This window comes from Podarcis erhardii, assembly GCF_964252035.2.
Source record: "Podarcis erhardii genome assembly, chromosome: Z".
Lineage (NCBI taxonomy): Eukaryota > Metazoa > Chordata > Lepidosauria > Squamata > Lacertidae > Podarcis > Podarcis erhardii.
Genome location: NC_138504.1, coordinates 41,203,637 through 41,227,368, shown reverse-complemented (window position 1 = coordinate 41,227,368; position 23,732 = coordinate 41,203,637). Strand labels below are relative to the sequence as shown.

Sequence of the window (23,732 nt, the reverse complement as noted above, 5' to 3'; positions counted from 1 at the left end):
GCCGGCAGAAGAAGATAAAGGTCAGTCAGCCCGGTCCCAGGTTGCGGGAGTAACGTCATTGTTGGCTTCAGATCTTCCAGTGTTCCTGTTCCCTGCCCGGCCTCCTGCTCCTGACCTTCCAGCGTTCCTGTTCCCTGCCCGGCCTCCTGCTTCTGACCTTCCAGCGTTCCTGTTCCCGCCCGGCTCCCAGTTTCGGACCTCGCCTCTCATCTTGTGAACTCTGACTACGATCACGGTACCTTCCCCCCGGGACCAGCACACCAGGTTTTTACCAATGCTTAACCACCAAACCTTACAAAAGTTGTGATGATTGCTACGAGGTGGGCGAAAGCCAAATGGCCAGTGCCAATTTGCCAAGTGGAAAAATTCCTACCAGGCCCCTCAACAGTGACCAACTGAGGTCCATAGCAAGGCCAATATGACGAACACATGAAAAGAGGGCGGGAGATCCGCGGAAGCCAGAACCAGAAGGGGGGATCCCCTGGCAGTGCAGCTGCTTAAAAGGGGTAAGCCATGCCTCCCAGCCAACTGGATTGGCTGCCTGGGAGCCGTGACGCAGCCGGGGCTCCCTAATGACGAGGGGGCTTAGCCCAGCCCCCGCTGAGTGTGGAGGTCACATGGCCTGCCTGCAATACTACCCACTGGGAAGTGGACTGGCCTTATCCAAAAAAACCCACTTTAAAAAGTCAAAAACTTATGTTTTTGCCCAAATCAGTATCCCCCTACATCAGTTGCACAACTTGGTGAATAATTCTGAGATACTGGTTGATTATAAGAATTAGGAGAAGATCCAACCCTGGCACAGAAGAACTGGAAAATGACTATAACCGATGAAACATTTTATTTTAATGAAAAGGACAGAGAAGCCATAGAGAACCTACCGAGTCTATTTGCACCAGAACATGTCCATTGGTTATCTCATAGCTTGCAATCAATTGGTCAATGTTATTCGCAAGCTAAGCAGGGAGAGGGAGAGAGAGAGAATTCAGCAACTAATTTTGGTTGTGACCACAAGAACAACTATATTAACATATACAGTGCCTTCTTTGTAGGGAAAAACGGTTCCAGTACTCACTGGCAGCGCCTGCCCCTGCCCCGCCACAACCATCATGAGCTCTGCTAGAGAGGCAACCAGGGCACATGAGGCCAGCAGCCAGGGCAGGGCAGTCTGTCACATGCTGTGTCTCCTATCCTCACACTCCTCGGGGAGTGGGACACTTGCACTCCAGCCAGCCCTGGGGCGCAGGGGCAGCAACTGGGCCCTGGCAGGAAAAGGTGTCGGTAGTGCATACTGGAGCATACTACCAGGAAAAAAAGCACAGAATCTATAGCAGAAAACCGTAAAAATAGGCTATGATGGTGCGAGTGGAATTGGGTTGCATGTTTTCATGAAATGGCTGTCATGTTAAACTGGTAATCTAACCCGAACTGGGCTGGTTTCAGCTTGAGGGAGGCCTTGTCAAGAGGTTGCCTGATGGACCGCCTCTTACACTGGAGGATCCCCAGACTTGGGGTTACCTGGTGGCAGTGGAAAGTGACAACATGCCGCCATATTAAATTTTTCACAATGCCCCAGGACAACATGGTGCATAGGACTGCAGAGCTACCAGCCACGATGGCCTTGTTCTCCCTCTAGAGTCAGAGGATCAGGAATCACAAGTGGGGAGAGATCTCAGGTCCTGCTTGGGGACTTTCCACTGGGACATCTGGTAGGCTGTTGTGAGAACAGAGTGCTGGACCAGATGGGCCTTAGGCCTGATCCAGCAGAGCTGTTCTGATGTTGTTATTTATTTAACAGGGGTGACCACCTTACTTACAATAGATAAGTCTTCTGTGTTTGCTTCCAATCCACTGATAAGAGATATATCCATCACGGCATGGGAGGAGGCAGACTGAGGTTCTCCTCTGATAGGCTTGTACCTACACAGGGTGAAAGCAGAACAAGACCCTGATTCCATAAAGAGAACAACCTTCTCCCATTCTGGTTCCAACATGCATCCTCTACCTATTCATTACTAATATGCCTCTGAATACCAGCTATCCCTTCCATTGAATACACCCACTTAAACACGCCCAGCTTTCAGGCCAGAATCAGATACTTACCCCTCTTCTTTCATTCTGAATAGAGAAGCACATAGATGACAGGTGTATGTGCAGGGGCAAAGGGAGTATACCCGCACTATGTTGTGGTCCTGTCTTTTTCTCTGCTCTTTTAGTTGTGGCAGCTATTATGCCATGCTTCCCATGGCAGCCATTTTGTGACTGCTGCCATAACACTCTAAAATTCCAAATGCACCCACTCACTCAAAAACGTTTGTGGCCCCCTGGCTTAGATGATTTGAGATGTGTCCAACTAAGTTTCTACTTAGAGAAGGCCTACTGAAATGGGCCCAAATCAGTCATGACCATTAATTTCAACAAGTTTACTCCATGTAGGACTAACAGTGGATGTAACCCTTGGGATGTAATGATCTCTGCTGCATCCTCTCTGGTTTAACGGTTACGCTGACTTAAAAAATATGGCTAGCCAGCCCTGCTGCATTTGGGAGACACACATACTTATCCTGCTGAGCTGGTTCTTGGCAGGTGTGCCAAGGTCCAACACTGGGCACATAAATGGATGTATTTCCAATTCATGGAGGGTGGCAGAAAGCCCTAAAGGTTCCCCAGACTAGAGCAAATCTATGAATTCAAAAATCAGTGGTGTTGTATCCAAACAAGTTTTAGACTAGAGGCCATGAAATGAATGGGACGAAGTTAGTCATGCCCATTGATTCCAATCTGAGTAAGACTTATATGGATGTAGCACAGTAAAAATATATCTAAATGGAAAATGAAAACCAGAATAAGCAATCATATAAGATCAGAAGGTCAGCGGTTCGAATCCCCGCAACAGGGTGGGCTCTCGTTGCTCGGTCCCTGCTCCTGCCAACCTAGCAGTTCGAAAGCATGCAAAAAAAGTGCAAGTAAATAAATAGGTACCGCTCCGGCAGGAAGGTAAACAGTGTTTCCGTGCGCTGCTCTGGTTCGCCAGAAGCGGCTTAGTCATGCTGGCCACATGACCCGGAAGCTGTACGCCGGCTCCCTTGGCCAATAAAGCGAGATGAGCACCACAACCCCAGAGTCGTCCACGACTGGACCTAATGGTCAGGCGTCCCTTTACCTTTACTTTAAGACTGAAAAAGAATGGATTCATCTAATATCCCTAACCCTTCTGTAACAGCTATTCTGACCACCAACATTATAATTAATCCATCTTTTCATTTCTTCAACTCCTGTTTAACTGCCTGTCTTTCTCAACAGACCCCCACCCCACCCCCTGCAAAAGTCATGCATTCTGGGCTCCACTCACTATTTCACCACACACCACGGCTGCCAATCATTCTTCCATATGTTCTCCTTTGACATGGAGACTAGTAGTAGGACCAGTCCTCAGCCACCCCCCACCTTCCTGGCTTCTTATATACAAACATACATACATGCACACAAACATTTTATTTGTATGCCACCTTTCCATACTTCAAACCATGCTCAAGGCAGCTTACAACATGGGGGGGGGGGGGATTATGTAATTACAAATATAACAAAAATAGCCGTAAGCAATAAATAAAACAGCAAAAAGTACACAGCCACATCAAACATTTTCACATAAACCATAACCTCTAAAATAAAGATACAAAAAAGTAATATCAATAACAGCAACAGCCCCGTTCCACATGAAAACCCCCAGCCCAAGAGTCTGTTCAGCAGCCTCAGCCTTTGTAGCTGGAGTCAGTCAGGGCCCCTCCCTCCCAGGCAAGGTGGGAAAAGGCCTGCAAGGAAAGGATCAGGTCTTCCAGGAGTCACAGCGAAGATGTTCAGAGGGTCGCACTGCCTGTTAGCTTCTTCCTTCCTAGCCTCAGCGTTGCCCTTGCAAAACAAGGGCATAAACAATCCAAAATAAGACACTTGTTTCCCAACCACCCTACCCTGGCATTTCTGGCAACTGGCACACAGTGTGACAGGCTCTCTCTTGGCTCATCTGGACTTACTTTGCACAGGCCGTCAAGTGCTTTGCTTCATCCAAGTAGCTGGAGGAAGAGCTCCTCCCGTCGATATCCATTTCTGCAAATGCAACAGCAGGATGTGTTTACCCAGGCTTTCCAAACCTATTGTCCAGTACAGAGATTCCTAAATGGTTACAACAACCCTGAGTCCTGGTTCTGTACACTCAACTGGAGGAAATTAATTAGTTCCAAAGTCTGAGCTTTTTATAATACTACTAATACTACTAAGAATAATAATAATAATACATTGGCTCCCAGTACGTTTCTGAGCACAGTTCAAAGTGTTGGTGCTGACCTTTAAAGCCCTAAACGGCCTCGGTCCAATATACGTGAAGGAGCGTCTCCACCCCCATTGTTCTGCCAGGACACTGAGGTCCAGAGCCAAGGGCCTTCTGGCGGTCCCATCGCTGCAAGTTACAAGGAACCAGGCAGAGGGCCTTCTCAGTAGTGGCATCCGCCCTTTGGAATGCCCTCCCACCAGACATCAAAGAGATAAACAACTACCAAACTTTTAGAAGACATCTGAAGGCAGCCCTGTTTAGGGAAGCTTTTAATGTTTAACAAACTATTGTACTTTAATATTTTGTTGGAAGCCACCCAGAGTGGCTGGGGAAACCCAGCCAGATGGGTGTGGTATAAATAAAAGCCCTGCAGTTCAAACCAGGATTTCAGAAGGTACTCATCACACCCTGCAGTTCAAACCAGGATTTCAGAAGGTACTCATCACTCAGGCAGGTGTGGGGAAACCCCTTACATCCTGAGAGCCACATTCCTATCTGGACAACATTTTGGGGGCCACATGGCAGTGGTAGGTGGCAGGCCAAGGCAAAAGTGAGTGGAACAACAAATATAAAATTTTACTATTGCACATTAGGGTATGTTCTACACATATTCACACACCTTCATTCAGGCAAGCAGAACGTGTTATCAGAATTCAAGGACACCTTCAAAACTGGCATAAACACTCACAGAATATAATCATAGAATTGTAGTGCTGGGGAGGGACGCCGAGGGTTATGGAGTCCAACCCCCTCAATAAAGGTGTGACCTGGAGAGAATCTCAAGGGCCAGGCTGAGAGGCCTGCTGGGCTGCATTTGGCCCTGGGACCTTAGATTTCCTAGTCTTGATTTATGGCATTTGAACACAAATACACTCCTCCAATGCAGAGTTGAGGACACCAAATCCCATTTTAAAAAGGAAGTGCTATTGGAATGTTATCCCCTCCACACACCCTAAATTTCAAATTAGGGTCAGGAGATTGGGAATAGGCTTCTATACCGTCAACAGATCGGCAGAAGAAATTGAGATAGGTACAGCTCCTGGAACAGGAGAGGTGTGTAGAGATCAGAGAAAGGTGAGCAGATGGGTGTCAGATTTACCATATTTTGGACTCCTTGAGAAATTCACCCAGCTGAATGGGACACAGCTGTGGGCAGCCTGAGGAAGCACCTTATGCCTTGCTGCCTGCCCATAAAAGCAAACCTAGAGGGAGAGACTATGGTGATGCCAGCAGATTCTGGGAAGCTTTTTCGTTGTGAGAATTTGGAACGGGTGATCGGTGAGTTTCTTTGGGCCACGGGTGAGAGCCAAGGTGGATGGTGGAGAAGTATTGGGTGGAGAGGTGTGTTAAAGGAAGATGGAAATGCTATCTGTACCTATTTATTACTAATTTGTATTAATGGCTTTATTGTGTATTTTTGTAACATCATAGTTTTTAGCTTTCTGCACACTGTTCAGTTTTTACATATTAAGCCATATAGAAATAGTCTGAATAAGAAAAAAGAACTTATTCATGCAAGCAGCATGAGGAAAGACGCTTGTAGCAAAATCCCTTCTTCTTCTTCACAGTTTGATGAAAGAGTACAAAAGAACCATCCTGAGTTCTTCAGGTAAAGGGTAAGATACAAATTTTAAAATTCAATTCAAAATTCAGAAGACCTTGCTTGCAACCGACCACCTTAAAGTACAGGGCTACCAGGTCCAAACTCTGAAATGTCTCCTGTCTCTTCATGAATTATTTTATTTCCCCCATACCTTCATTTATTTATGATGCTTATAGACAAAAGTTGTCCGGGTGGCTTATGATAAAGCATAATCCAAAACACTTTAAAACAGAAATTATTACTTTCTCACCAGATGGTGACTTGATAGCAATCTTCAGCTCAAAGTTACAAATATCTTCAGAGGTGCTGATCTTATAATATACGCTCCTCACCTGTACAAGTCCAGATTAAAAACAAAACAGAACTCAAGTTACATTTTAAGAGAGTTTGAACTCACCAGCCAAGTATTTGGCATCCAAGAATCTATCCATAATTTGTGTGAAAATCTCAGACCCAATGAAGAGTGAACTTCTAAGGCAATCTATTCATGGAAGCGAATCTTACCTAAATAAATTCAGTTCATTTACAGTACAGTGGTGCCTCGCAAGACGAAATTAATCCGTTCCGTGAGGCTCTTCGTATAGCGGTTTTTTCGTCTTGCGAAGCAAGCCCATTGACAGCTTAGCAGATTAGCGCTATTAGCGGTTTAGCGGCTTTTAGCGATCAGCTGTTAAGCGGCTTATCAGTGGATCAGCTGATAAGCGGCTTAGCGGCTTAGGAAAAAGGGGGGGAAAGGGGAAAAAACCGCAGGAACTCGCAAGACATTTTCGTCTTGCGAAGCAAGCCCATAGGGAAATTCGTTTTGTGAAGCGCCTCCAAAACGGAAAACCCTTTCGTCTAGTGGGTTTTCCGTCTTGCGAGGCATTCGTCTTGCGGGGCACCACTGTATTTAGGTCCAATAGGTTGCTCTCTGGAGCCCACTTTCTATAGGTGCTTCCAGACTCTCATTGTTTTTAGATGGGGTTCAAATAAATTAACAGCAAATTCACGTTTCACAATTACAGTTGAGTGAGAGGCCTTCCATCACAAACCTACTTCCTCCAAAATATCAGACTTTTTTAAACAAGACATTGGGAAATGCACTGGGAAAGTTGGGATTATACATGATTTGGCACATGGTAATCTAACCTCCCCAACCCAAAACAAATCGGAATACATGTTCATTAAATAGCCAACGTCATCCATTCTCCCTGCAAACAAATCAGGATGAGTCCTCAGCAAACAGGTCATCTGGAAGTGACCCAGAATGCTTAATTCACCTACATTCACTGTTGCTAAGCCGGTGTTGCTGCCTGTGCGAACCTCTAAGTCATCATTCAGGGGAGCCTGGATACGTAAAAAATAATAATGCAGAAAGTGATAGTGTAAATTAGATCCTCATTATGTTTGTGGGCTTTTTTAAAAAAAGCCCTCATTATAATTCATCAGGAAATTTTAATGCAAATTACTTCTAACAGACACATATTTGTATGTGGTTCTGCCTAATATCCACACATTTTTGCAAAGCAGTTTTCCTAAATAAAATAACATACAAAAATGCATTGAACTAATATATGACATTTTTATGCATACTTGACCCCAGTACATGCATTTGGCTGTGCTTCAGTTCATGCATTCTCAGAAAGGGCAAATTAGATAGGCTTGCCTTTAAATGCGAAACAAACCAAATTTCTCCCCCAGTCCTAGTGGTTCTGTTTTAGCCACAGCAGCAGCAGCAATGCACCATTTTAACATTGGAAATAGAAGGGTTGGTGATTCAAAAGGCATTTCAAAGCCATTTTAAAAAAGATTAAAATCCAGCCAAACATCTACAGTGGTACCTTGGGTTACATACGCTTCAGGTTACATACGCTTCAGGTTACAGACTCTGCTAACCCAGAAATAGTACCTCGGGTTAAGAACTTTGCTTTAGGATGAGAACAGAAATAGTGCAGTGGCGGTGCAGTGGGTCCATTAGCTAAAGTGGTGCTTCAGGTTAAGAACAGTTTCAGGTTAAAAACGGACCTCCGGAACGAATTAAGTACTTAACCTGAGGTACCACTGTATTACAGACAGCCAATCTTTAAAGAAAGTACAAATTGCAGTACTGTGTCCAACTAAATTCTACTCAGAGCAGACCAACTGAAATCAATGTAGCCGAATTAGTAATGCCCATCAGTTTCAATGGGTCTGCTCTGAGCAGGATTAACATTTTTATTTATTTCATAAAATTTATATGCTACTTGGTTATAAAAAAAACCAACAACAGCAAACAAACTCAAAGAGGTTTACAAAAAGATTTAAAAAAACATTGAGAGAAATTTACAACCCTACTTAAAAACATACAAAAGTTAAAATACTAAAGCAGATTTAAATTACCTCAACTATCTAAGCATCTGGGTAGGCTTGTCTAAAAAGAATGTTGCAGGGAATTCCAAAGTGCAGGTGCTGCCATTCAAAACAATCAAGGTCTTATAAATGTAGAACGGGTATAATGTGGCACATGTAGAAGTGTCAATTCTGACTTCCAGTTTGGCTTGCCATGGTGGAGGGTGTTGATTACATCTGAGCCATTTCGCACAGGATATTTTGAGGATGAGATGGGAGTAATCATCCTTCCAACCACCACCACCCCCCGGGACGTGGGGGCAGCTTCACCTGCAGATTGCCCAACACCTGCCCCCAATATGAGGGGGCAGGTGGCACTGGGTGGAAAACACCTTGTGTCTCTTGGGCAACTCTCCAAAGTCACCACATGAGTGAACGAACTTCTGTTTTTAAGATGATAATTCTAACTTAATTAAAGGCCATGCTCTTAGCGAGGGGAGATAAAGTGCTCTGCTAACTGATCAGCCACTGAGGAGTTAAAGGATTCTTAATCTTAATTATGGACTGGTATGTCGGAACAGAAAGAGGGGTGTCAAGAGTAGAAGATGGGAACTGAGGCTTCTAACCAAAGTACAGGCTTATCTTTTCTGGTATGAGATGAAACGGAGAGGTTTAGACATATGCCTGAAATAATTGGCAGAAAACCAGATTTCCACCATTTTGGGACGTGTTGCAGGGATAATTACAGGTACGATAAAGAATCAAAAGCAAAAGACACAGATGAAAATAATCACCCACACAGAAACATATCGTTTTGATATAACTCGCTTGCTGGATGAACTCAGAGGCTGTGAAAACGAACGAAGGATTGACATTGGATTGATTTATGGGAACCACGTGGACTAATTAAGAAAGCAGTGCAAATGAGAGATGATCGCAATCCTCCGACCTAAGAGCCTGGGAAGTCAAACAAACATTTGTGATTTGGCTTAATATTTGGACTGCTTGATTATTGTATAATTTGGAATGTTTTTAATGTGGCCTTTATTGGATTGTTAATTTGGAAAACTTAATAAATATTTTTTTAAAAAAGTAGAAGTGTCATTTCTGCTAATCAAGGTGGTCAAATGGGCACATGAGGGATGACATGATCTTGTAGGTATACTGATTCCAAGTTGTTAAGGACTGTATATGCTAATAGTAACACCTTGAACATGGCCTGGTAGCAAATTGGCAGCCTGTGCAGATCTCTGAGCACAAGTGTTATACACTGACAAGGCCTCGCTCCTGTCAACAATCACGTGCAACATTCTGCACTAACTCCAGATCAAGCACGAGGGAAGCTCCGCACAAAGCACATTGCAGCAGTCCAGTTTTGAAGTAGCCAACACATAAACTACAGTGGTACCTCTGGTTACATACACTTCAGGTTACATTCGCTTCAGGTTACAGACTCCGCTAACCGAGAAATTGTACCTCGGGTTAAGAACTTTGCTTCAGGATGAGAACAGAAATCGTGCTCTGGCGGTGCAGCAGCAGTGGGAGGCCCCATTAGCTAAAGTGGTGCTTCAGGTTAAGAACAGTTTCAGGTTAAGAACGGACCTCCGGAATGAATTAAGTTCTTAACCTGAGGTACCACTGTACTGTGGCAAGGGTTTTCCCAGTCCAGGAATGCCTGTAGCTTATGAACTAGTTGCAGTTGGTTAAACGCACTTCTAGCCACTGAGGCTACCAAGTCTCCAGTGACAGAGCTGGATCCAGAAGCACAGCAAACAGCAAACCTGCTCCATCAAGGGGAGTGCAACCCCATCCAGGTAGGCAATGGATCAATTTCTCAGACATGGGAGCCACTCACTTGCAGCAAAGATCACATCAAGAGTGTGCCCTGCCTGGTGAATTGGCCCAACAGCAGCCTCCGCATGGATATTGAATACAACCCATTAAAAATACTAAATCATAGCCTTAGAAGAACAAAGGGAACAAAGTTAAGAGTTAACAGTTATAGCAGGTAGCAGGTCTAAGAAATATTACAACATTCAGATATGCTACCGCCTGTTCAGTAATGGATCTATTAGACCCTTTCAAGGAAGGCACTCAAAAGGGTCCCTAAGGATCAATGATTCCATCATAATGCTGTAAGAAATCCATCGTTTAGTGTGGCAGCACTCATACTTTGGAACTCCCTGCCAATTAACACCAGGCAAGCACCTTCCCTATACTCTTTTGCTAAAACCTACTAAAAACATTTTTGTTTAGACAAGCCTAACCCTAACCCTAACCCTAACCAGATATGAAGAATGTTTACAAGTATTTTAATCTGTTGTGTTTTTTTAGCATCACTGATTTTAATTGTTATTTGAAAGTTTTAAATAGCTGTTTTTAAACAGCCATTTATTATTATGATCTAATAACAATAGGCAATGTTATTGTTTTATTTGATTTGTAAATTGCTCTAGGTTTTTCTTTACAATTAAGTGGTTTATAAACTTTATGAAATAAATAAATATTCCATAGTCAGGACTTAAGATGACTGCTCATTGGAATTGCAGGTTACTATAGAAAATAACATCTAACTATTAACCAGTGGAGAACACATGTTATGGCGTTTTCTAAAAGGAAGGCTAGCTATTCCTGGACCACGGATTACCACAGGTTGGTTCTTGAAAATACCTTGGGTCCTGGTTTCTTGTTATTTATAATTCATACACTTACTTCCACAGACCTGCCAACATAATTGTTTTTTGTAAGCCTGTACTGATGAAAATCCCCATGGTTCTTGTAGGCCACTTTGATGTTCATGAACAGTGTCATCCGCTTAACGAGGATGGAATATTCGGTCAGGGCTTCAAGAGCAGTGATTGTGTCCTGTCAAATACAGCAAGGGGTTAGGAATTAGGAGCTGAACCATAGCCAGGTTTTATTTAACTAAGACATTTATGTCCTGCCTTTCCAAATATTCCCGCGGCGACATACAATTAAAAACAGCACAGTGCTACCATACTAACAAGGAGGAAACAGCAACACAATGTGAAAAATCAGCAAAACTATAAAGGCAATAAAAACACTTATTGTTCATTAAAAGCTTGAGAGCACAAGGCATTTTTAGCCAGACAATTGCATGGGCTAAAAGGAAAGCTGTCTTTGGCAGGTGGTGGAGTTTCACGGGAGCAGTCTGCAACATGTCATTGATGTAAGTATTGTGCACTAGCCATGGATTTATACTGGACTGTCCATACATTCTTCCCCTTTTTTAGTAGTTCTGTGATGCTGTCCCAACATTGCTACATTAATACTACTTAAAGAATAATTCTGGCACTAAAGTGTAACAAAAGCAGAACATAATAAACTGCAACAGGAAGGAGGATTTTACTAGGAAGCTGAGGGATAGTAAGTAAGTAACTAAATTTTTATTTATACCCCTCCCTCCCTGGTCAAGACCGGGCTCAGGGCTGCTAGCATCAAATATCAAATATATTAAAACACAATCAAACAATTGATTAAAATACAGCTTAAAAATTAGAATCAGGATAAAATTAAATGATTGCCCACAAATTACAACCATAGGGGTCGGGAACCTCAAGTATTCATCAGGGGCAGCTATCCATGTTGGTCCCACATGAGCCAATAAAAGAGCCAAAGAGGTAACTTACAGGGTCCCATATAGAGGGGTCAAACTGGGCCTGGACCAAAGGCCAGGCAGAACAACTCCGTCTTGCAGGCCCTGTGGAAGGATGTCAAGTCCCGCAGGGCCCTGGTCTCCTGTGATAGAGCGTTCCACCAGGCTGGGGCCAAAGCCACAAAGGCCTTGGCCTGGGTTGAGGTCAGTTTAACCTCCTTGAGGCCTGGGACCTCCAAGATATTATTATTTGTGGACCGTAAGGTCCTCCGCGGGGCATACGAGGAGAGGCAGTCCTGATGATGGGGGATGATAGGGAACAAAATAGGTACAAAACACTATGTCCGCCTCAAAAAGTAGGATATTTTATAATCCATCAGGCTAATTGTACATCTGGCCCAGGTGTAGGAGCAGATCAACAGGGTCACAGGGGGAGAAGGGTCTTTCCCACACCTCACATCTTTTCTTTTCTTTTTAAGAACAAGTTGTAGATACCATACACAACATGCATACGCAACGAAACCAACCATAAGGGTGTTTGGCAAGGGACATTTGGAATGCTACCCATATATTATCTCAGCAGTGCTTACAACAATCCTGAAAGTAGGTCACCATGACTGTCCTTCTCAAATGGAGAATAAAAATGGGGCTGAATTTGGGAGATCGCTTTGGCTTGCCCAAGCTCGCAAGGTGATCTTCACCACAGCTGGGCTCCCCACATTCAAGTCCAGTACTAGTGTCTAAGGTAGGGGTAGGGAATGTGTAGCCTTCCAGATGTTGCTGGGCTTGGATGTGGGCAGCCTGGGATCAACCCTGGGCAGAAGAAGAGTTTTCATCCCTATGTAGCATGGCCAAAGCTTAGGGAAGATGGGAGTTGGAGCAATGTCTGGAGAACCATAAGTTTCCCCATCTCTGGCTGAAAAGATTCAGGTAGGTAGCCATGTTGGTCTGACACAGTCAGAATATATGAAAAAATTGTCCAGTAGCACCTTAGAGACCAACTAAATTTGTTCTGGGTATAAGCTTTCATGTGCATGCACACTTCTTCTGATACTTTTCGTGTGCATGCACACGAAAGCTTATACCAAGAACAAACTTAGTTGGTCTCTAAGGTGCTAAGGAATGCGGGTGGTGCTGTGGTCTAAACCACAGAGCCTAGGGCTTGCCAATCAGAAGGTTGGCGGTTCGAATCCCCACAACGGGGTGAGCTCCTGTTGTTCGGTCCCAGCTCCTGCCCACCCAGCAGTTCGAAAGCACGTCAAAGTGCGAGTAGATAAATAGGTACCACTCTGGCGGGAAGGTAAACGGCATTTCCGTGCGCTGCTCTGGTTCACCAGAAGCAGCTTAATCATGCTGGCCACATGACCCGGATGCTGTCTGCGGACAAACACCGGCTCCCTCGGCCTATAGAGCTAGATGAGCACTGCTACCCCAGAATCGTCCGCGACTGGACCTAACAGGGGTATCTTTACCTTTACCTAAGGTGCTACTGGACAATTTTTTCATTTTATATATATATTCTGGCTGAAAAGTAATGGAGCGCGCCACAGCCTTGGCACTGCTACTGAAAACACATATGAACATAAGATGAGTCTGCTGGGTCATCTGGTCCAGCCTCTGATTTTCACAGTGGCCAACCAAATGCCTGTGGGAAACCTGCAAGCAGGACTTGAGCACAACAGCGCTCTCCTTTTACTGTGGTTCCCAGCAACTGATATTCAGGAACATTATTGTATCTAACCATGGAAACACAGCACAATCATCATGTTTAGTAGCCACTGATAGCTTTCTCCTTCAAGAATTTGTCTAATCCTCTTTTAAAGCCATCTACACTGGTGGCCATCACTGCCTCCAGTGGGAGTGGGTTCCATAGTTTAACTATGCTCTGTGCAAAGAAGGACTTTCTTCACCAACCAATTGTGCTTCTGAAGGCAAAAAGGCTTGTTGCAAGGCCTCCAACGACATTCATAAATGGTTTGCAGACTCATGGAAGAAGACAGTTCGTTGAATAATGACCACCCTGTGTTGGGGGATTTATTTATTATTTATTGCAGAGAAGTACCTGTGTGGAGTAAAATCCACCGCCATATCTCTGTTGTTCCGACAACCACCTGATGATTGGAGTAGCGTAGTTTTGGTCTCCTTGCATTAGAGCGGCAAGCAAGGCATAAGCTGTAGTTTCAACCATCCTGGCAGTGTCCTCTGACGGAGCGTTTGGATCTAATTTGTTGAGGGTTTCTTTCCAATAGCGATACATAGGTGGGCCTGCTATTAAAGGAAGGCTAATGAAGATAAGTCACAGTGGGGAGGGGCAGAGTAAGGGACGGCGCCAGAAAAAAAATCACCTGGATGTATGTACATATGTATTACAGTAAGCCAGTAACTTATCCAGGGGTAACATTCTAGGGATTATTCCTAAAGCCAAATTGTGTATAGTTAAAACCCATTGAGTTCAATGCGGGGGGGGGGTTACCAAAGTAATTTTTCCTGGAATCCCACTCCCTTGCCACCCCTTTTTAATGTTTACTGCCCACCCACCCCAAGCTGAATGTGCACAAGTTAAATGTGTGCAAGTTGCTGGCTTACTGTATTTACATTTATAGACTGCCTTCCATACAGACATAGGAAGCTGCTTTATACCAATTGATCCATTTTAATCCAGTATTGTGTGCACTGACTAGCAAGGGCCCTCTGGGGTTTCAGGAAGGGCATATTTGCAGCCCTTGCTGGAGATGGCGGGGATTGAACCTAGGACCATCTGCATGCAAAGCAACATTGAAAACCATATACAGTGGTACCTCTGGATGCGAACGGGATCCATTCCGGAGCCTTGTTTGCAACCAGAACAGAACGCAACCGGCGTCTGTGCATGCGCAGGTCACGATTTGCCGCTTCTGCACATGCGCATGACATCATTTTGAGCGTCTGCACATGCGCGAGCGGCAAAACCCAGAAGTAATGCGTTCCATTACTTCCAGGTCGCCACAGAGCGCAACCCAAAAATGCTCAACCTGAAGCAACTTCAACCCGAGGTATGACTGTAAAACAAATTACAATTACAAGAATACGCATCTCAAGTGTCAAAGGACAGAGTGAAAAGAGGTACACCTTCAGCATTAGGTGAAAACTGTATAGTGAAGGTGCCAGACACACCTCTGTGGGGATAGAGTTCAATAACTTAGGGGCTGCCACAGAAAAAGTCTCCTCTCCTTGGTAATCATTTTCCATACTTCTGAAGGCGCTGAAACCACCCTCTGCTGCTCTCAACACCCAAGGAGTCTGTAGAGAAGGAAGCTGCCTTTCAGATATTTGATTGAGATCAGGATCATTTAAGGGCTTTAAACACTAATGTGAGAACAATGAATTAGGCTCGGAAACCAGCTGACAACCAACACAGCTGTTTTGAAATGGGTTATATGAGATTTAAATGAAACCCCAGCAAGTAACTCCGGGCTGCTGCATTTTTCACCAGCTGAGGTCTAGTGCCACCATCACTACGGGAAATCACTATAAGTTGGGGAAATGGACATTACTTGAGTTTTTACCTTTCACAAGGGCTTCCCTCTTCAGTGCAAGGTAGGCTGCGCGTGTGCCAGGCTGCCTGGATCTTGTCAGAGTGAGTGCATAAGTAACTATTGCCAAGGAAAACGTGCTTTGTACAGAATGAAAATTTTGTAGCAAGTAATCTTTAGCTTTGTTTTTTGCATCTTCAATTCTCTGTGAAGACAAGAACCAAATGTTCTTATTTTATTTTTTCCTTGCTTCTGGTTACATTTGTACCACGCGCTTCCTCCACGAAGGAGGCAGCAGCAAACATGGTTCTCCCCCACCCTCATCTTATCATCACAACCACACAGTGGGGCAGGTTAGGCTAAGAAATAGTAACTGGCCCAGTGAGCTTTGTGAATAATACTCTAACCATTATATAACAAGACATTGTACTGGAAATGTGCCTGGTGCTTTTCTGTTCTGCTACAAAACCTCAGCATCAAACTATCCAGGGCATGAACGAGCCAAAGCTGAGCACTTTAAGGAACACAAGAAGCTGCTTTAGACTAAGTCAGACCATTGGTCCAACAAGCTCAGTATGATCTACACTGATTGGCTGTGGCTCTCCAGAGTTCCAGGCAGGGGGCATTACCAGTTTCACCTGAAGATGCCAAGGAATGAATGTAGAGCCTTATGAATGCAAAGCAGACCACTGAGTTACAACCCTTCCTCAGTGGCCTTTGGTCTATGTAGCTCGGTAGCTACAATATATAGCAGTAGTTCTCTGGGGTTTCTCAACCCTGTCTACCAACATCAAGAATTGAACCTCAGGCCTTTTGCATGTAAAGTTGATGCTCTACCACCAAGCTATGGCCCTTCCCCAGTCCTTCCTTTAAAAATCCTGCTGATCTCTACAGGGGTGAACGAAGGCGTTGTGACACCCGGGGTGCAGCATCACTACATAGGGCGCATGTGTGGCATCGCTATGTACAATGCATGCACCGTACATAGCGACACCACACATGTGCTGTACATAGGGGTTTGCTGGCAGTGCTGCTCCAGTGCCATACAGATGCTGCTGGTATCCTCGCAGCTGAGATCCCATGACGCTCGAGTGGCACCGGTGGCAAACCGCTATATGAAGCACATGTGCAGTGCCATTATGTACAGCGCATGCGTGCGACGCCACACATGCGCTGTACATAGCGGTTTGCCACCGGCGCCGGGATCCTCTGCTCACGGCTGTAGCCACAAACAGAGGATCCTCCACAAGCGCCTCATGCAGCACAGTGGCTGCTCGTGCCGCCGCTAGCCTCCATGGTGTACCTTCTTGTCACCCCCTCAGACATGGCACCCAGGGCGCACCCCCCCACACACACCCCCATTGCGATGCCCCTAGATCTCTAGCATTCTTGGAATCTGACTGTTGGCTTGGAGTACAAAAATGCAGTCTGTGGGAAGAAGGAAGTAATCACATTACACGCACCTGCAGTGGGCAGATATGAATTGATTTTTCAAATCCAATCAGAGAGAAAGCGGTGAGATACAAAGTCTTTTCTTTCTGTTCCTTAGGTAGTGTACCCTTTTAAAAAGCAACATATACACGCATGCAGTCAGACAGATGATGCTGCTGATAGTAATAATAATAATGATGATGATTACCCACCCTTTATCAGCAGGTCCCAAGGCAGGTTGCAACTATTTAACATTCAGAAGTTAAAACAGATTACCAACAGGGGAGTAGGCCAGGCCATGAAAACACAGACCTCTGGTGTCAAAAGTATTGTGTGTAGTCAATGGTCTTTATGATATATCTCACAAAAGCAACACACAAGACAAATCTGAGCGTAAATTTAAACAAAGCCATTTTCAGAACTGCAAATAATTAAAACTTAAAATTGCAATTGTTTTGTTGAAAGAAATCCCCATGGCAGGTGACAGTGTTTTGGGTCAAAAAAGTAGTACAAAACTTAATTGCTGCTCCCCCATATATTGCTGCCCTATAGGTAGGGATGAGATGGAAATTCAATTCACAATTAAAGATGAATCCATCCAATTTGCACTTTCTGAGACAATATGAGAACTGAAACACAGCCATCATCCAAAATTCAGACTTATCTGAATTTGTAATGCAGTTCTCTAACCAATATGTACAAAAATGTATATATTATGAGAAAGTGTTCATAAAAATGCATATGTTGGTGAAAATAATAAACAAAAATGCAAAGATACAAAAATTCATTGCATTAGCAAAAACTGTATACAAAAATCTGCTTGGAGTGAGATTTGCACCAAAATGCTGAGAAATTTTCAAGAGTCTTTTGTAAAACAATAAATAAATAGTAAATCACTGCAAAAATATGAAGAACCAAGTTTACAGTTAGAAAAATGAGAAACTGAAGAAACAAATTGACAAGTTTGTTTACCTCTATTCCCTCTCTCTGTCTAATGGTGGGGTCAGCCCTACAGTGGATGAGTTGTGCTAACAAGAAAGGCCTCATCTAAATCATAACTTTCTGTCAGTTGTTAGTTAGAAAACGAATTCCTTAAAAAAAACAAAAAACAGTTTGCTTACCTGTAGTTTTACAGGTTGGTAGCTTGAAATCTCCCTGAAAGATCCATCTGCCATTTGACAGTTGTCAATCATCCACGTCAAAGAATTGCACACAGAATTCTTATCAACAGCCACATATTGGCTCACTTGTCCCAAAATTCTTAAGGCAAAAGCTGTCAGCCTGCCCCATCAACAAAATAAAACAAATATATTTCCTGAGGAAAATCTGAGCTGGCTGCTAATTTTGAAATTAACTCCTACCCACAGCCTGCACACACAAATTTGGGTTCTGCAATTCTGAACAAACAAACAAAGTATTCCATGACAAGTATTTAAGGTTAATTTTCTGACAGAGCATCAAACTTGATGACTGCTGTATTTATACTGCGCTGCTCTATGGCTTTAAACGTTTCACTCATTCACTAAGGCAGCAATCCGATATGCGATTACCAGGGAGCAAGTTCAGAGAACCCAGCAGATCTTACTTCTTGGTAGACTTGTCTAGCATTGCACTGTAAATGTGTGACCTTTCCAGCCCATGGACTTATAACCACAGCTGCTGTGAATCACTCTTTTGCTTATACCAGGGGCTCTAGAGGTAGGAAGTGCATGATTTTGCCACAACTTTTGGCGTGAACTTACAAGCTCTGATAAGCTCCTCCCACAGCTAATCACCTACCTCAACAGAAACCCTGCCCCCTCTGACCTTTGCACAGGGAGAGCAGCTAATCAGCCACAAGAAACACACACAGGAGAAAAACCCTTTTTGCTCCTTCTTCAGCCACTGCCCTGCAAGCGGCTCATTGATCTCAGGAACCCTCTTGGAAAATGTTTTACAATATCCTGAGAGATGTCTAACTCGGTGCAGATTTGAAAAGTTGAGTCAGCCATCTTGATTCAAAATGGGATCCTACGGTGTCCAAACACAAACAGAAACCTGCTCCTCAACCTTAGAACCCATTGTGTTAAATTGTGTTACTATATAATAAGAACTGGAACGCGGGTGGTGCTGTGGGTAAAACCTCAGTGCCTAGGACTTGCTGATCGTAAGGTCGGCGGTTCGAATCCCCGCGGCGGGGTGAGCTCCCATCGTTTGGTCCCAGCTCCTGCCCACCTAGCGCTTTGAAAGCACCCCTAAGTGCAAGTAGATAAATAGGTACCGCTTTATAGCGGGAAGGTAAACGGCATTTCCGTGTGCGGCACTGGTGCTGGCTCACCAGTTGCAACTTCGTCATGCTGGCCACGTGACCCGGAAGTGTCTTCGGACGGCGCCGGCTCCCGGCCTCTTGAGCGAGATGAGCGCGCCACCCTAGAGTCGGTCACGACTGGCCCGTATGTGCAGGGGTACCTTTACCTTTACCTTTATAATAAGAACTATATTTGTTAACATATATGGAGAACTCACCAGGCACTAGGCTCTCCTTTCTCCCACATACTGTATGAGAAATCCTTTTTCTGGAATGACAGGATGCTGACAAGTCCTATAAGGTACATAAAGCAGCGTATTCAACATTTAATCCACTCATGCCACTACTTCAAACATTAGGAGATCATTCTCATTGACTATTATCTCCAGAAAGAGCAAACAACATCTCGATAATGCCAGAGTTCCCTGCAATTATGCCAATCATAAGCCTCTGGCTAAATTATCATCACAAGGCACATTGTTTTGGTGATCATGCAAGGACTTCAGGTCTACCTTACCTTGAAAGACCACAAGGGAATACTAATTTACCTTCTTTCATCTTCCTCCTCAGGTTAACTTTTGGAGTGATAGTTTCTGGGCCAAGTATGTCCCAGCTGTCTGTCCTTTCCAGGTAGTCATATGCATAAAAGACCGGCACAACATTCATAAGCTCAGTTTCTGCACTCCCCTTTGGGAGGTTGACAAGAAGTTTTAGCCCTTCTGGGCTGACAGCTACATTAATCACTTCACCTAGAAGAATTCCTGCAAAAGAAAAATGGTACCATGAAATCCTGTCATTTTTGTTGGCGGGCGGATGGAGGTTGTCCATGCTGCTGAGTTGGTATAAAATATGGGGCCTCTATGGAGGTGAGGCCCAGTTACTGGAACACCCTCCTAGGAGAGCTCTACTGTTAGCTACTTCTCACAAGGCAGTTAACACTCACTTTGTTCCTATTCTCTGAGTAACAAGTTAGATTACACCAAGGGTGGGACACCTCAGGCCCAGAAGCCAAATGTGGCCCTCCAGATCTTGCCCTTGGAACTCTCGCCAGACCATACACTCCTCTTCCCAAGCCACATGCCTCACTGGCCCTGGTTTGAACCCATAATGTTTTTGCCTGGCTGGAATATGTCCTTAAACTCTCGCTTACTAGGGTAGAGGAAAGAGATGCATGTGTGAGTGTGTGTGGAGACTAACCTGCTGTACAAAGTTAAAATTTACATTTGTTGCTCTACTCACTTTTGTCTCTGGGCCTACTCACCACTAGCCAGAGGCCCTCAGGAGGTTGCCCACATGGAAATGTGGCCCTCAGGATGAAAAGGGTTCCCTGTCCCCTAGGTTAGATACAAGATCCAGAGCCTTCATAGTGGTGGCCCAGTATCTGTGGACTTTCTTTCCCCAGGAAATGTATATGACCCTATCATGTGTTTGTTTGTTTGTTTGTTTGTTTGTTTGTTTGTTTGTTCATTGTATTTATTCACTGCTTTTTCTGCCAAGGCACCAAACTAAAACAAACAAACAAAGTTGAATGGGCAGGGAGGGAGCAGGTTCTGTTGTTGTTTATGCTTTCCTCACTTGTGCTCTTCTTCCTCAAGACTGTCGACCTTTTAAAAGCAGCTTTTGTTTCAATCCACTTTTAATTCATGCCCCCGCTTAGATGTGCTTTATTACTGCTCTTTTTGAAATATTATAGTATTAACTCTGTCATCTGCTGCATTGTGACAGGTAAAAGATTTTAAAACCCTTTAATTAATAAATGTAAATAAATATTTCAACAAGTATTGCTGTTAAGCAGATTATGATTTGTCTAGTGTTCCTTGTGCATTTTACTTCTTACTCTCAGGGTTGCCCTTGTAAAACTCAGCAGGGAGGAGGAAGGGGAGGAAACTAGAATTAGTTGGCTCTGCTTGTCATTGGCTCTGGCACCACCTACTGTTGGGGCCCTTGCCTTATTCCCTACCCATCTAATTGGGCACCAGTCACCACAGTTACAACTTATAAGCGGCTTCAATCATCACCAATAGAGAAGCAGGATTTGTAAACAGAGGTCTTCAGAAAAGATAGGAACATAAGACCAGGCTTGCCAGATCATGCCACCAATCCAATACAGTGGTACCTCAGGATGAGAACAGGATCCATTCCAGAACCCTGTTCACATCCTGAATGGAATGTAAGATGCGACGGCGCGTGCGTGGGTCGTGTTTTGCTGCTTCCACGCATGCGCGTGACGTCATTTTGAGCATCTGCACATGCACAAGTGGCGAAACCCAGAAGTAGCACGCTCCATTACTTCCGGGTTGCCATGGAGCACAACCCGAAAGCGCTCAACCTGAAGCACATTCAACTCGAGGTATGACTATTCTGATGGACTAGTGGCCAGCCAGATGCTTATGGAAAGCCCACAACCAGGGCATGAGGGCAAGAGACATCTCTCAATCATATACCCCCAGCAACTGGAATTGTCAGAGGCATCCTGCCACTGATCTGAATACAAGTAGAATGCCACCATTATCAGCAGCCACCAATAAGCTTATCCTCCATTACAAATAAATGACATGAAACCTGATTCAAGGCTAAAAACGCTTGTAATATTTAGAGGCTTAAAAGCAGCAAGAAAACGTGATTAAAATAACTGTGTTCCACCCACTCCATTTTACCTTTTATATTCAGAGTCCTCTCAACTTTTGTCTTAGGGACCATGTTTGATGGTATCCTGTAACGAAATACTTGCTCTCTTTCCACTGTCCCTGTTGTTGAAAATATATGTGGAGAAACCATGGAAATTTATTGTGTTACATATGCCATTACTAGTGCTAAAAAAAATTGTGTATACTATATTAGCCTTATTTATTTCACATTTCCAGCCTGCCTTTCAAAGGTAGACATTTGCAATGATCAGACCTAGATCTTCAACAACGTGGTGTGCCTGCAGACTAGGGTTGGGGGAGTAATTTTGTTTGATTCACATTTAAAGCTAAATCTACATAAATCAGACTTCCTGAAACAATTACATCAGGGATGTCCAACAGGTACATATATTGTGATCTACTAGCTCAACAACTTTTGTAGATCACTGCCAGTTTTTTTTATAATGGGAGTAGATCTCAGTCTCTTAAAAGTTGGACATGCCTAAATTCACATTCATATGAACTTTTCAATGCAGTTTGCCAACCAAGCAATGTGTACGGAAAATGCATATACTGTACTAAGTAAAGTGCACCTAGTCATGAAAACAAATTGCTCCACAAAAATGTATGTGTTAGGGTAAGACTGCATACAAAACGTGTATATTAGGAGAAACACACACTAAAATTCTGATGGATTTTCATAAGGACTTCTGTAAAATTGCAAAATGACATGGAAATGCGAAGAAGTGAACTTTAGATTACGAAACTGGCAAATTCACCCACCCTTACTTCCGACTGTGCTCATATCTGATGTCAATGCAATAATGATGCTAACTTAGAATCATAGAATCATAGAGTTGGAAGAGACCACAAGGGCCATAGAGTCCAACCCCCTGCCAAGCATGGGAATGAGCTCCATTTAATTCAATGGGTCTCACTTCTGCACAGACATAGTTAGGATTGGGACTGGCTTATAAGGAAAGGATCACAGCAGAGTTTGGGAGGCAGGAGGCACGCTATGCAATGACTTAAAAATAATTACCCACATGCTAGTTCCCTTTGTAAAATACCAGCAGCGTCCTGCCTGGCATTGCTCATGAAGTCTAAGAAACCAAATAAAAAATAAATCACTGCAGTTTTGAAATCAATGCTTTTTTAAAAGTTTCATCCTGCTGCCTTGATTTAAAATGGCATCCAATTGTATGTGAATATAGACAAAAACCCACTACTTAATCTAAGGAACATTCATGTAAAATTTTGTTATATCTGAAGAGGTGCCCAAATGCCGAATGAATCTTCCAAAATAAATAGTGTAATCCATACAGTGCAATCCTTTACATGTCTACTCCTTAGGAGACTCTTCTGAGATCAAAGGTACTTATTCCCAGGTATGTGTGTACAGAACTCATGCCCAAATGACTGTTCTAACAGCAACTCACATGAGCATGATAATGCTTATCTGAAAGAGAAAGAATGGATCAGGAAAACTGAATGGAAGGGAGGGGGAAAAGGGTAATTTGCCATACCATAAACACCCTGTGGGTCCAGCGTGTGACCTTCGTGAATTTCCTTTCTTATCCCTTCAGGCTAAAACCAAAGAATAGGGAGATAACATTATGCAGGCCTGTCAAGCAACATTTGCTTATTCATTCCCCCACCCCAAGAATCTCTAGCAAAAACTAGTTTTTAAAAAGATATCACAGTTGTACATGCAATACACACGAACACACCAACAACTTTATTTGGGGACTGAAGTCCCTGCTAGTGGTGGCTACAGTTCATTTAAAACTGAATCAACACAGTAAAATATTAAATTACAACTAACAACAGAATTTACAAATGTTCCCTGCAAAAGGGGACTGAGAAGCCACCAGGAGGAAAGGATATGGCAATCAGGCACCCTCCATCATTCCAGGTACAGGTACAGGTATAGGTAAAGGTAAAGGGTAAGGGGACCCCTGACCATTAGGTCCAGTCATGGCTGACTCTGGGGTTGTGGTGCTCATCTCACTTTATTGGCCA

At 43.8% G+C, this 23,732-nt stretch overlaps 1 protein-coding gene across 3 annotated transcripts in view; it reads right to left on the bottom strand.

Moving 5' to 3' along the window:
• C5 (complement C5) overlaps positions 1-23,732 on the bottom strand; it is a 77,881-nt gene that overhangs the window by 12,217 nt on the left and 41,932 nt on the right. For 2 of the 3 annotated variants that reach the window (XM_081847426.1, XM_081847428.1), the window contains exons 22-35: positions 23,237-23,297; positions 21,741-21,830; positions 19,632-19,844; positions 19,302-19,377; positions 17,918-18,077; positions 16,829-16,924; positions 15,399-15,570; positions 13,916-14,121; positions 10,950-11,102; positions 7,194-7,256; positions 6,181-6,262; positions 4,032-4,104; positions 1,818-1,920; positions 882-956 (exon numbers count right to left, since the gene is read on the bottom strand). In XM_081847426.1, coding sequence (XP_081703552.1) covers positions 882-956; positions 1,818-1,920; positions 4,032-4,104; positions 6,181-6,262; positions 7,194-7,256; positions 10,950-11,102; positions 13,916-14,121; positions 15,399-15,570; positions 16,829-16,924; positions 17,918-18,077; positions 19,302-19,377; positions 19,632-19,844; positions 21,741-21,830; positions 23,237-23,297 — 1,623 coding nt within the window. The remainder of the gene's footprint in view (positions 1-881; positions 957-1,817; positions 1,921-4,031; positions 4,105-6,180; positions 6,263-7,193; positions 7,257-10,949; positions 11,103-13,915; positions 14,122-15,398; positions 15,571-16,828; positions 16,925-17,917; positions 18,078-19,301; positions 19,378-19,631; positions 19,845-21,740; positions 21,831-23,236; positions 23,298-23,732) is intronic. The other variant, XM_081847427.1, reaches the window with a different exon arrangement.